This window comes from Rhinolophus ferrumequinum, chromosome 10, assembly GCF_004115265.2.
Source record: "Rhinolophus ferrumequinum isolate MPI-CBG mRhiFer1 chromosome 10, mRhiFer1_v1.p, whole genome shotgun sequence".
NCBI classification, from domain to species: Eukaryota; Metazoa; Chordata; class Mammalia; order Chiroptera; family Rhinolophidae; genus Rhinolophus; species Rhinolophus ferrumequinum.
In genome coordinates, this window is record NC_046293.1 from 55,567,663 (window position 1) to 55,579,767 (window position 12,105).

The following is a 12,105-nucleotide window of genomic DNA, read 5'->3' on the forward strand; positions in this document are numbered from 1 at the left end:
TGCTACGCAACCCGGCGGAACCTCGTCACCAAACCCCACCTCTCGGTTTTAACTCAAACCTAGATTAGTTAGAAGCTACGAGCGGCCAACGAGGAGAGAGGAAAGCTAGCCAGGCCTCCGCTCTAGACCGGAAGTCTCTATAGCCATTTGGGAGGGAGAACTCTATGTTCTTCCCACTGGGAACGTCAGGGGCTGATTCCCGAGGCTGACTCCCCTGGAGGGCGAGACTTCGCTTTGGAGGGGCGCACGTGTGGGGTATCCTAAGGCTGAAGCGGCGTGGTGCGAGATCGTCTCGAGTTGGCTAGCCTGCATTGTGACCTGCCATCTGCCCGGCCTTTCTCATTTCCAGAGCTGTGGTCAGCATCTCGGAGTCTCCCGACCCTATGACTCATAGTCACGAGAGTGGATAACTGTCTCAACCTGACGACCACGGGGTGGGGAACGGGGAGTGTCTGATCTGACCGCAAGGCTTTGATCTAGGGTGTCCAAAGTGTTGCCCGCCTCTCTCCTAGCCGCACTCCTACCGTTATCTACGTTGGTTCTCTGAACACTTGTAGAGTTGCCTGAAACACCTAAGGGGAGAGAAGGGAGTCAAAATGTCCCTCTCCCTGGGTTGTTGTTTGATTTCCTTAGGATACAACACCGTGGTTGGGGGTGTGGGCGGGAGGGAAGCTGAGCTCCGAGGAGAGTCAAGGTGGACCCTAAAGCGCTTTAGTAGAAGGTAAGGGATTAATTAAGCAAGTGAAGGCACTACAATTACATGACCTCTTAGGCTAATCTGAAGCTAGTATTTGTTATGGATATTCGCTAAGTAAATGATAATTCACATTTATGTGCATTTGTTTATATGTAACTGATTTATACACTTTACTGAGGAAGCTACCTTTTGTTGACTGACAAGTCTCAAAGGAAACTAAAGGCTCCGGCCTCCTTTTCAGTTATGGGGGGGGATCCCTGACATCGAGTGAGGTAAGTACATTAGCAACAGATGCCTTTTGAACTGTGAAAGGGACTAAAGCAAATATTGTACTCTGCCCCGTGTCCCATTTCTTCGAAAAGGGTGAGTTTGCCTGTTGTCTGTGGTGTGAATGCCACTTTTCCCAGAGACCCTGATCAAGCTAGATAGTGCATTAAAGATGAAGGGCCCCAAATCGGGAATAAAGATGAGGGTTAGAGCAGTGGGAGAAGAGGAGGAAACTCTCCTGTGTGCTAGGCACTGCTTTTTATATAATTTGCTTGTCTGCAAAATGGAATTGCATATTTAAGAACTGTCAGGAAAAGAAGTGAAGCACTGAGGTGGGGTTCAAACTTCTGTCCGCCGGATTCCAACACCCTTGATCCTTTTTCCACTGTGTCACGTCTAGGAGAGAAAAACAAAATCTTAGATCCTAAGTGCACATTCCGTCAAGGAAAGGAAAATTGGAACCCGAGGCGCCCCCTGGTGGGGTACCTTTCTCATTGCGGAGTCCATCAACTCCCAGGCTCCTTTAATACCTGAAATACGCCCCCTTCGCGGCTCGCGAAACTCGGGTCCCGATTGGCTGGGCGGGGGCCTGCGGGGCGCGCCAGGGCTGCGTTGATTGGCCGGAAGAGGCCAGAGGGAAACTTCCGGGAATATCGGCACTCCCGCGTTCCATTGAGTGGCATCCGGCGGCAGCGGGGCATGTGGCTCCCCCTGCGGGCAGCTAGTCAGCATACACTGTCCAGCGGTCGGCCTGGGTGGGTGGTGGGCTGTGGGTGGGGGAGGGGATGGACCGAGTCCCGGGTTGTCCGGATGAGGGTTCGAGAAGGTTTGGACAGTAAGATTCCATTCCCTGACTCTGCACCGGGTTCTCTACCCACGTCTCCGTCGGCTCCCCCACCTCGGGGCTTGAGACTAAAAGAGCATCCCGGGAGGGGGCCTTCCAGCCCCGAAGCAGCCTATACAGAGACCCCCAAATTCTGCTCTTGAAGTTGGAGGCCCCCGGGGAAGTTCGTTTCTAACCTTTTAGAAGAGTTGGAGGGTTTGAGGCAGCCTGACCCCAGTCAAGTGTCTTACATAGACCTTGGGAAGTGGAGCTTCGGAAGAAGGCGCCAAGCGTTGAGCGTTCATCCCCTTTTCCCCCTTTTAGGTGGGGTGCTGAGGCTCGGGCAGCATGACGACGGAGACCTTCGTGAAGGATATTAAGCCCGGGCTCAAGAATCTGAACCTTATCTTCATTGTGCTGGAGACAGGTGGCTATGTTGGGGCGGTGGGCCCCCTGCGCGGGTTCTTGAGGTTGGGGGGCAGAAGGAAGGAACACCGGCTCCGTTCTTAACTTGCTCCGTGGGTGGCAGGGCACACCCCGAGACTTGGCTCATGCCCAATCACTCTCCTAGTAGACCCCAGCCCGTAAAGTTGCAGTGAAGTGTAGGGTAGATGGAAATCTTGGCCATATTCAAGCCTCCAGTGCCACGCGGGCCTCTTCCTATTCAGGGCCCTCTCCATGGTGCTGGCCCCTCCACTTCCCACTCCCACCCCAGCCTGCCCTAGAGATTTGGCTTTGCCTTCTTTGTACACCTTTTCCCTCACCCCACGAATATCAAGATCTCATTCTTCTGACCCCCCTTCTCCCATTAATCTGTTACCTCCAGGCCGAGTGACCAAGACAAAGGACGGTCACGAAGTTCGGACTTGCAAAGTGGCAGACAAAACTGGCAGCATCAATATCTCCGTCTGGGATGATGTGGGCAACCTGATCCAGCCAGGGGACATTATCCGGCTGACCAAAGGGTAAGCCAGCTTGTGATGGATGCCTAGCTATCCAAGGGCAGTAATCGTCAAGAGAGTGAGGTTAACAGTCCCTGTAACTCTTCTGAATCTTGCATTTTGTGTCCCCAAAGGTACGCTTCAGTGTTCAAAGGTTGTCTGACACTGTATACTGGCCGTGGGGGTGACCTTCAGAAGATTGGAGAGTAAGTACTGTCTTGGGGATTGGGATATAGAAACACCAGGCCAACCGGGGGACGTTTTAAGGTTTGCAAGGAGGCAGCATAAGGGTGAGCAGTCCATGTCCTATATCTGGACCTTTCTGAAACCTCCAGCAGTGGCCCAAAGGATGGGTCTGAGCCTTTAGCCACTTTCTCCCCTTGCAGATTCTGTATGGTTTATTCTGAGGTTCCTAACTTCAGTGAGCCAAACCCAGAGTACAGCGCCCAACAGGCACCCAACAAAACGGTGAGTCCCATGGCCATGATGTGGGAGAGGGCAGGTCAGGAAAAGAAGCAGGGTTGGGAGCAAGGTCTGAGTGTGTAATCTGTACCTTCAGGTGCAGAACGACAGCAGCCCCACAGCTCCCCAGCCTACCACCGGACCCCCTGCCGCTTCTCCAGGTAAACCTGCGCCCTTCCATCTGCTGGTCTGCCTAGCTCCTCTACTCTTCCCAGCCTGGAGAGATGGCACTGCCCTCATCCCTTTTCTAAATCTCTCTTCTCTCACTATATCCCCTTCCACCCAATCCCAATTCTTCTCCCAGTTCTTTTACAAGTCCCTGTGGTGAAAAGATTTGGGGGCCTGTTTCTCACTGCTAGAGCTCTGGGACCCTTTTGCCACTACCACTCAAAGGCAAAAATGAGGACGATTTCTCCACAAAGATAGCACTCCTTCATTCTGGCTGTTTCTCTCTGCTTCTTCTTTGGCAGCACCTTTTCTTTTCCACTTGCCCATTTTTACTTATTATATAATTGTAATACACGGTTTTACTTGTATGACCAACATGAAGACCACACTATAGAGTTTTGGAGCACTAAATAGTTCCTTTTTGGAGTCACCACTCTTCTTGAAATTAAAGGCCCTGCTTCTCGGCCTTGGCCCTCAGGATTACGATTCTTCCATCTCATGTACTTCAAGCCCCTGCTTTTGGTCTCTTGAGGAATTGGCGCCTGATGATCAAAATCATCAGGTTTTGATTAGAATCACTCAACAACACCACCTCCTCCGTCCCCTGGCTTCTCCTCAAGAACCTGGTTTTTACTGCTTCTTTCTTCTTCTGGGTCATCTCCCAACTGACCCTACTGCTCCCTGGGTATTTGGTTCTCTCTGGCCTTGGATCTGTGCTTTAGGTTTCTCCCTGGGACACTAGACTTCAGACGGCCTCTACTCTTCCTCAGTTTGTGTCTGCATCCCCAGTTACCATGGTTTTCAGAATTGTTTGTGTCAGAACCACTGGGGATCATGTGCTTTTTGGAGACACCATGAAATTATATCTAATTCCACCACAAAAATTAGCATCCATGTTTTCAACTGAAAATATGACTATTACATATTTTCAGGTCTCCATAGCTACATAATTTATAAAAATATTTTAAATAAGGTACATTTAAGCCTGTTTGCTCCTGATATTCATTTGCCAGATGTTTATTCACTCTGTCTTCTGCCAGTTGGTACAACAGGCTTAACAAAAAAACATGTCTGGCATTAAAAACTTAACATTGACTTTCTGTACACTCTCTGAACTTTTTCTGTGAATTGAGGAAAGGGTATTGTTCTTCAGTTTTGGCTGCAGACATCTTAGTCTGGTGAAGCATCAGGGCTTAGCCAGGATATGGTCTGAGAAGCACTAGCCTAAGACTCCTATGCCATTTAGGACTCTTAGTGCTCTATGTATGTGAGAGGCAGGCCTCTGCCTTCATTTAACAAACTTTTATAGATGAGGAATGCCAAGGAATAAAACACAGCATCTGCCTTTAGGAGCTTGTAGTCTATGAAGGAGAGAGTCACACAGATGATGATTATAAAACACTGTAGTGAGTGCAATGACAGTGACCTGCACAGGTATGGGAGCTCAGGAAGTCATCTCACATACCTGGCTCTATCAAGCATTTAAAATATGCACACAAATGTTACTTACTGTTTTGAGGGTGTGAGAGTATGTGTAATACTTTTTTTGTTTATTCTTATCTATATTCTCCAAAATGAACATGTGCCATTGTGATACACACCGTACCTTTTTTTTAAAAGGTCCTTCTTCCATCATAACACAGAAACTTCAGGCCCTTCTACTTCCCAGGCTTCTCCAGTTTTACAGTCAATTTTGGTAAAGGGGCATTTTGTCAGACGTCCTGGAGCCTAGAACTAAACAGCTAATTCTAGGCCTGACTCCCAATACTACAGAGATGAATAAAAGAGAAAAATACTGTATTAGGGTTCACGTAGCAACTTCGAAAATGACTGTTTGACTTTTCTCTGGGACTCCATTTATACAACCTGCACTCTTTGCACGTGATCCAGTTGGTATTAAGGCTGTGTTTAAAGAAGATTGCACTACTCTCTGGGGCGTGGGAGGATGCCTTGGGATGGACCCCTCTCCTACCTTAATTCTCTAATTCTTGTATTTCTTCCCCTTCTCCCACAACTAGCCTCTGAGAGCCAGAATGGGAATGGACTGAGCACCCCACCAGGTCCTGGTGGTGGCCCGCACCCCCCTCACACTCCCTCCCACCCCCCCAGCACCCGAATTACCCGAAGCCAGCCCAACCATACACCTGCTGGACCTCCTGGCCCCTCCAACAACCCTGTCAGTAACGGCAAAGAAACCCGAAGGAGCAGCAAGAGATAGCAAGACATTCTTCTCCCTTCCTGCTACCAATCATAACCCAAGTGTCTGCTAGAGAACACAGCCTTCTACTGGGCTGCTGGTTTGTGGGGAACAGGGTAGGTAGCAGTATTTTAGTCACTAAACTTCACTGAAGGGGTGGTGAGCAGTGGCCTTCTCCCCCCTAAGCCCATCCTCACCCTCCTGTCGAGCTGAAGCTGCCTGTCCCCTGGGATCCTGGGTTCTCTGCCTGCCGTCCTTCCTCTTTAGAAATGGCCATTATGGTCTGTTTCTTGTATGTGTGTGATTGGAAGTCTAACTGAATCCCTCCTTCCTAATAAATGTTACCACTCTATCCTGGACTCCTTTGCTTTTGGTGGGAAATTGAAGAGGTTAACAGCTGGGCGTTTGGGAAGGTGGGGTGTTCCTAGAGGGTGGAGGGAACATAGGTTACCGTCTTAGCAAAGCAGGCCTGCCCCTTTAAGGTAGTGTCCCTCCCCTGCCCCCTCCCTGCAGGTGACCCTTGCCCGCCTGTCTGCCTTCCCCCCCAGCCACAGCTGGAACCAAGAAGGCTGTGTCCCCCTTGCTCTCGGCGTCCTTTCTGTCTCCTGCTGTCAGGTAATACCAACCTCTACCCCTGAACCAATCGCCCCAATCAGACTGTGCTCCCCTGATCGTAAGCCATGTGGGACATCTGAGGGGAGCCCAGATACTTCTTCTCTCTTCCCACCAGAGCTTCCCCTTTCTTGGTCGTGGATTCTCAGAGATCTGGCTGTTATACTTCTGGGGTGACGAATTGCTTAAAACAATTTCTTCCCCATGCATCTGAGGTTGCCACTTATCTTCCTCTTCACCTTTCTCTCCAGCTTAGGGATACATGGGCCCAACTTTCCCAGGGAATGTGGGGATAGGGATGGAGATGAATGAAGCCCAGTGCCAGAAGTAAGGTAGTTGGGGTGAGAGTATATTCAGGGAAAGGTTAAAATGATACCAACTGGGTTAGGGGGTGGATTCGAAGAAAAGTGCAGGCTCAGACTCTCCTTAGCCGTGTGGCTTTTCCAGGGGCAGAGGGTGGCCCCTCCCTACTGGGGGCCCCAGCAGAGACTGACCTTTGACCCCCACCCAAGAGACCAGTGAACCATTAACTCCTCTCTCATGTGAGCCTTTCCCACACTTGCCCCACCCCTGACCCCGCCCCAAGGCAGGTGGGCTGGGAAGGGGGGGCTTGTGCATGCCAACCTTCCATCTGACGTGGCCTCCATTCCACCTGGGCACCTGGAGGCTGAGCCTGGCTCCCCTCCCTGACTCAGGAACCTGAGTGTCCACTGCAAGGCCTGACGGGGACCTGAGGTGACGGGGCTCACAGGCTACCAGTGGGGGTGCGGTCCTGGGCATTGAGGGGGGACAGAGAGGTGGGGCAAGGTTGAGGACCGGGTTTAGAGGACAGGGAAAGGACTGTCAGCTCTAGATCAGGTGAAGAGAACACTCTGGGTGAGGGAAGGTGTTTTAGGAACTGGCAAACAAGGAGACGCTGCTTCAGAGGGAGGCATTGGGGAGGAAGGATGGGGGCTGCTGCTGGATTTAAGGGGGGAGCTGTATGAGTGAGGGATCCCCTCTGGCCCCGGCTGGACAGCAGAGCAGGAGCCCCGACCCTTCCTCCTTGTTCTTCCAGGGCACGGTCCTCAGGATGTTCCAGGAGGAATAGAAGCTGGAAACAGCCTCTGACCACTTCCCACCAATAATGGGGCTCCCAATGAGTCATCTGCTGACTGGCCTGTGTATGTGTGTGGCCTTGGGCTGGGGAGGGGGCTCAGCCCCCAACCTGGGCCCTGCTGAGCAGGAACAGAACCATTACCTGGCTCAGCTGTTTGGCCTGTACGGGGAGAATGGCACGCTGACTGCAGGGGGCCTCGCGAGGCTTCTCCACAGCCTAGGGCTAGGCCGAGTTCAGGGGCTGCGCCTGGGACATCATGGACCTCCGGCTGGTCCGGCTGCACCCCCAGCTGAAGACAACTCCACCCACAGGTACTAGACCCTTTCCTCCACCCCCAAATCCCACATCCAAGCTCTTCTGTGTTTAGCTCAGTCTCCAGTTGCCTAAATTTTCTGGCTTCTAAAATCAGATTCCTAGGATTACAGAGTTTTCAGAACCTGATTCCTTTTATGCCTTCAATCCCATTTGCCTCTATTGCTTTCTAATTCTCTCCTCTTCCAAATCCTGGGCCCTTCATCTCCTTGCTCTTAGTCTGAATGCTCAGTGTCTCCAGACTGACTTGGCTCCCAATTTGTAGCATTTTTGGCTGTCCCCCAATTCCTGCTTCCTCTCACCCCCATACCCTCCATTCCTATAAACTGATAATTCTCAGATCCTCCCAGGACTAACAGTCTGTGGTTTCTGGCTCCCAGGAACTCCAGCCAGGGACTGGTCTTCCCTTTTCCCCTAAGCTCCCTGACAGCCTCTCAAGGGGGTTTCTCAGAGAACATGGGCAAGCCTGACTTGCTATCCCTTCCATCCATTCTAGGACACAGGACCCTGAATTGAATGTGGATGTCTGGGCTGAGCTGCCTCTGGGTCCCTCGGGGTGGGGTGACCTGGAGGAGTCAAAGGCCCCAGCACCACCCCATGGGCCAGCGCCCTCGGGCCTGGACCTTTTTCACAGGCTTCTGCTGCTGGACCATTCACTAGCTGACCATCTGAATGAAGATGTGAGTGTGATAAGCGTTTGAGAGGGGGAAGGAGCCATGAGACTTAGATGGCACGAAGTGTTTAGAGTCAGTAATCTGATACAGTTACTTAAAAAAAAAAAAAGTCCGGATATGGTCTTAGGGTATGTTATGCCAATATGAAATATGTTCCCTCTGGGCTCAGAGCAGAGAAAACACACCCAGAACTCCAAGACCCAATTTAGGGGTCACACTTGGCAAAGCAGAGAAACCAAAGAAGCAGCCCATGGTAGGCTGTGGGATTGGTTATCTGGAGAGGAGACCTGCAGGGAGCTGATGGCTGGCTTCATCCAGAAAGACAGTGAACTTGTCCCACAATACACCAGAGGGCAGCCAAAGCTAACCTGAAGCAGGCCTGGTGAGAGTGAGTGCCCCATTGCAGGAAGCATTCAAGCCAAGGCTGGATAAACATGTGACAGGGCTGTTCAGAGGAAGGTCGAGGGCATTTCAGGTTCTTTTCCCTTCTAAGATTCTGCACTAGAGAGCTCTAGTTGTCTAATCAACTCCATGACCAAATCAATGAAATCATCAGGTGCTCGCGAGGGAGGGAGACAGTGGCAACGTTCACTAGTGCTCAACCTGCATTGACTTGAATATTTGCATTGGATTAAATATTCACAATAATTAACACACACTGATTATACATACCTGTCCCTAGTCCCTGATGTACCAGGCACTCTGGGAGAGACCAAGGAGTCTATGCAATGGAAGGGCAGACATTAAAGATCTGAGTCACAGGTCCATGTATGACTCCCAACTCAACTCCCCTAGTGTCTGAATGGCTCCCAGCTGCTGGTCAATTTTGGCCTGAGCCCCGCTGCTCCTCTGACCCCTCGTCAGTTTGCTCTGCTGTGCCCGGCCCTGCTTTATCAGATCGACAGCCGCGTCTGCATTCAGGCCCCGGCCCCAACCCCCTCAGAGGATCTACTATCTGGTCAGTGGGTGACAGTGGGTGGTGGGGCACCCTGAATCAGCCAAGGAAGGGGGTTCGTTGGAGTCCTGCCTCCTTTTGTAGCATATCTGTCTCTGAGCCCCTCCCTCTAGCCCTGGCCTAACTTCAGCCCGATTCTCCCCAGCCCTGGTTCATAGTGCCCTGGCCGTCCTGCTGCTCAGCCTCCCTGCTCCCCTCTCCCTGCTGCTGCTGCGGCTCCTGGGATCTCGTCTATTGCGGCCCCTGCTGGGCTTCCTGGCGGCCCTAGCTGTGGGCACTCTTTGTGGGGACGCACTGCTACACCTGCTGCCGCATGTACGTGGAGCCCCTTCCTTGTTCCCCTGGCCCCGCTGGTGGACAGCCCCCTCGTATCCGAGGTGGTCCCAGTCATAGGACATCCCCAGGTGCCCCCCCATCCCCGTCAGCCCACAAACTGCCTTCTAGGAGAGTGTATGAGTGAAGGCGTGCCACCTCCCACCCAGGATGGGGATGTCGTGGGGTGTTGGGACTTCTGGGGTCTGCCCTGACCTCCTCTCTGTCAGGCACAAGAAGGGCAGCATGCAGGACCTAGCTGGCGACCAGAAGAAGATCTGGGTCCAGGGCTGTCAGTGCTTGGCGGTCTCTTCCTGCTCTTCATGCTGGAGAACATGCTAGGGCTTTTGCGGCGCCGAGGGCTCAGGCCAGTGAGTGACACCTTTTTCTCCTCCTTCTGCCAACACCAGAGTCGTAGCCAAGAACTGGCACATGAGCCAGGAGGTGAGGGACCGAGTGTGCTCCTGGCACTGCTGTTTGCCTGGCTGCAGGCCCTGACCACTAACAGGGAGTTGGGTCGGGCCCCCTCAGCATAAACCCAGTACTTCTGGCCAAACAGCCTCCTCTTCAGAGTTCAAGGCAACAAGAAACAGGGAGGTGCCAACCTGGGAAGAGAGTAGAGGCCAAGAAAACATCCCCTTGTGCCAGAAACAGAACCAGGTGTTGCTTTTCCCAGCTGGTAGCCTGGTCTCTCCTTAGCCTCTGGCACTGCTGCCTCCTCCACCAAGACAGATACCTTCCTATTTCAGAGATGCTGCGGACAAAAAAGAAAAGATCTCGGAACACCAAACCTGGACCTGGAGGATGGCAGTGGGATGGCACTTCAACCCCTACAGGCAGTGCCAGGTGACCGGAGGAGAAAAGGAAGAGTAGGCTTCCAGCTCCCAGCCTCCCTTGCAGCCACCAACACTGTCCTCGTCCTTCTCTCTGCAGAGGCAGGGGCTCAGGGCTGCATGGAGCAGGACAGCCAGCGTCCACCAGCCCCAGTCCCTCCTGGGCACCAAGGCCACAGTCATGGTCACCAGGGCGGTGGTGATGCCGATATAACATGGATGGTCCTCCTGGGAGATGGTCTGCACAACCTCACTGATGGGCTGGCCATAGGTGTGAGGCGAGGGGACTGAGGGAGGCAGGTCAGAGGCTTCTAGTCATTGGCTGGGGCTAGGAGAGGGCTCCCAGCAAGTGGGGAGATGAGAGCACCAGAGAGAAAGCAGGCCCTGCCCCGGGGGTGGGGGGGAGAGGGGGAGTTTTTTCTGGACTGTCCACCTCTAATTCTGCCAAACCCAGGTGCTGCCTTTTCTCATGGCTTCTCCAGTGGCCTCAGCACTACCCTAGCGGTCTTCTGCCATGAGCTGCCCCACGAACTGGGTAGGAATGGTGGGAGTGGGGTTGGGGTGGAACTTGGAGGCTGGTGGGGTGACACAGGTGAAGGGCAGCCCTGGCTTACTTCCTCCTACCCTGTCTTCTCTTCCCAACAGGTGACTTTGCAATGCTGCTCCGGGCAGGGCTGTCCTTTCGGCGGCTGCTGCTGCTGAGCCTGGTGTCTGGAGCTCTGGGGCTGGGGGGTGCAGCCCTGGGGGTGGGGCTCAGTTTGGGCCCCGTCCCCCTCACTCCCTGGGTGTTTGGGGTCACTGCCGGGGTCTTCCTCTATGTGGCCCTTGTGGACATGGTGAGAGGTGTGGGGTGCTGCAGAGAAACTGAGGGAAGTGGGGTGGGGGGTGTGGAGGAGAGGGAAGCATTAGTCCCTCCACCTCCACAAACGACCACCTGGGAGGGTGCTGGGCCACAGGCCGGCAGTCTGAGAATCAGGCCTGCCAGCGTTCAGGTGGGGGCTGCCGATGCTTCCTGACACTTTTATGGCATTTAGGGGACAGAGACAATGCCGGGATCCTGACATTCTTGTTTTCTTTCAGCTACCTGCCCTGCTGCGTCCTCCTGAGCCCCTCCCTATGCTCGAAGTGCTGCTGCAGGGCCTGGGGCTGCTGCTGGGGGGTGGCCTCATGCTCACCATAGCCCTGCTGGAGGAGCAGCTACAGCCCCTGGTCTCTGATGGCTGATGGGGGCCAGTGGAAAGGCGTCCAGCTTGCCCTTCCTTCCCCCCCAACCACAGGAATGGAGGCGGGACACAGGGCCAGTAGGAGCAATAGGATTTTAATAAACAGAACCCATCCCAAAGCCATGACTACGACAGTTGTACTTGCACCAAAACAGCATAGAAAACCAGGATGTGGCAGGAGGGAGGGCTCCAAGCAGGTCGGGGGAGGACATGAGTCGGGCCTGGAGGGTACAGGGTGCATCAATCTTCGGGGAGAGCATTGTGCTTTAGCCCAGGGAGGAGGGGGAGGGGTGGGGCAATGCACCGAGGTCCCCACTTTTTCCTGCTACCCTCAGCACCCTGGGGATACAGGCCTCTGGGCAGATCTGCCCTTTATTGCTGCCCACCAGCATGAAACACCCCCGACCCCAACGCTAGCACCACAGGTGGATCCAAGGCAGGGAGAAGGGAAGGAAAGGGAAAATTGCTTAGAGAAAGATTCAACTAGAATCCAGTGAATTGTGCTCAGTTCTCTTTACTTCCTACAACCG

General features: G+C 53.3%; 2 protein-coding genes across 5 annotated transcripts; both read left to right on the forward strand.

The window, feature by feature from the left end:
* The first annotated feature begins 131 nt into the window (after positions 1–131).
* NABP2 (nucleic acid binding protein 2) lies at positions 132–5,907 on the forward strand. 4 transcript variants are annotated; one of them, XM_033117155.1, is made up of 7 exons: positions 132–356; positions 2,112–2,214; positions 2,614–2,752; positions 2,863–2,934; positions 3,115–3,196; positions 3,288–3,351; positions 5,377–5,907. In XM_033117155.1, the coding sequence occupies exons 2-7, from the start codon at positions 2,136–2,138 to the stop codon at positions 5,574–5,576; spliced, it is 636 nt and encodes a 211-aa protein (XP_032973046.1). In that variant the 5' UTR covers positions 132–356; positions 2,112–2,135; the 3' UTR covers positions 5,577–5,907. The 4 variants fall into 4 exon arrangements, with proteins under 4 accessions (XP_032973046.1, XP_032973045.1, XP_032973049.1 ...); XM_033117154.1 differs by lacking the exon at positions 132–356 and adding an exon at positions 1,589–1,719; XM_033117158.1 differs by lacking the exon at positions 132–356 and adding an exon at positions 1,589–1,719 and having other exon boundaries at positions 5,468–5,907.
* Positions 5,908–7,224: 1,317 nt separating this feature from the next.
* Positions 7,225–11,694, forward strand: SLC39A5 (solute carrier family 39 member 5). The gene is made up of 10 exons (XM_033117144.1): positions 7,225–7,577; positions 8,075–8,258; positions 9,048–9,210; positions 9,353–9,522; positions 9,750–9,890; positions 10,269–10,365; positions 10,453–10,623; positions 10,807–10,887; positions 10,998–11,188; positions 11,433–11,694. The coding sequence occupies exons 1-10, from the start codon at positions 7,294–7,296 to the stop codon at positions 11,574–11,576; spliced, it is 1,626 nt and encodes a 541-aa protein (XP_032973035.1). The 5' UTR covers positions 7,225–7,293; the 3' UTR covers positions 11,577–11,694.
* Positions 11,695–12,105: the final 411 nt, after the last annotated feature.

What these genes read in the sequence shown, in the direction of transcription:
- SLC39A5 (XM_033117144.1), top strand. Translation starts at nt 7,294, where the DNA reads ATGGGGCTCCCAATGAGTCATCTGCTGACTGGCCTGTGTATGTGTGTG. An exon ending in GGCGCCGAGGGCTCAGGCCA is followed by an intron (nt 9,891 to 10,268) that starts GTGAGTGACACC and finishes TTCCTATTTCAG; the next exon opens with AGATGCTGCGGACAAAAAAG. An exon ending in ATGTGGCCCTTGTGGACATG is followed by an intron (nt 11,189 to 11,432) that starts GTGAGAGGTGTG and finishes GTTTTCTTTCAG; the next exon opens with CTACCTGCCCTGCTGCGTCC.
- NABP2 (XM_033117155.1), top strand. Translation starts at nt 2,136, where the DNA reads ATGACGACGGAGACCTTCGTGAAGGATATTAAGCCCGGGCTCAAGAAT. An exon ending in CTTCATTGTGCTGGAGACAG is followed by an intron (nt 2,215 to 2,613) that starts GTGGCTATGTTG and finishes TGTTACCTCCAG; the next exon opens with GCCGAGTGACCAAGACAAAG. An exon ending in GACCTTCAGAAGATTGGAGA is followed by an intron (nt 2,935 to 3,114) that starts GTAAGTACTGTC and finishes CTCCCCTTGCAG; the next exon opens with ATTCTGTATGGTTTATTCTG.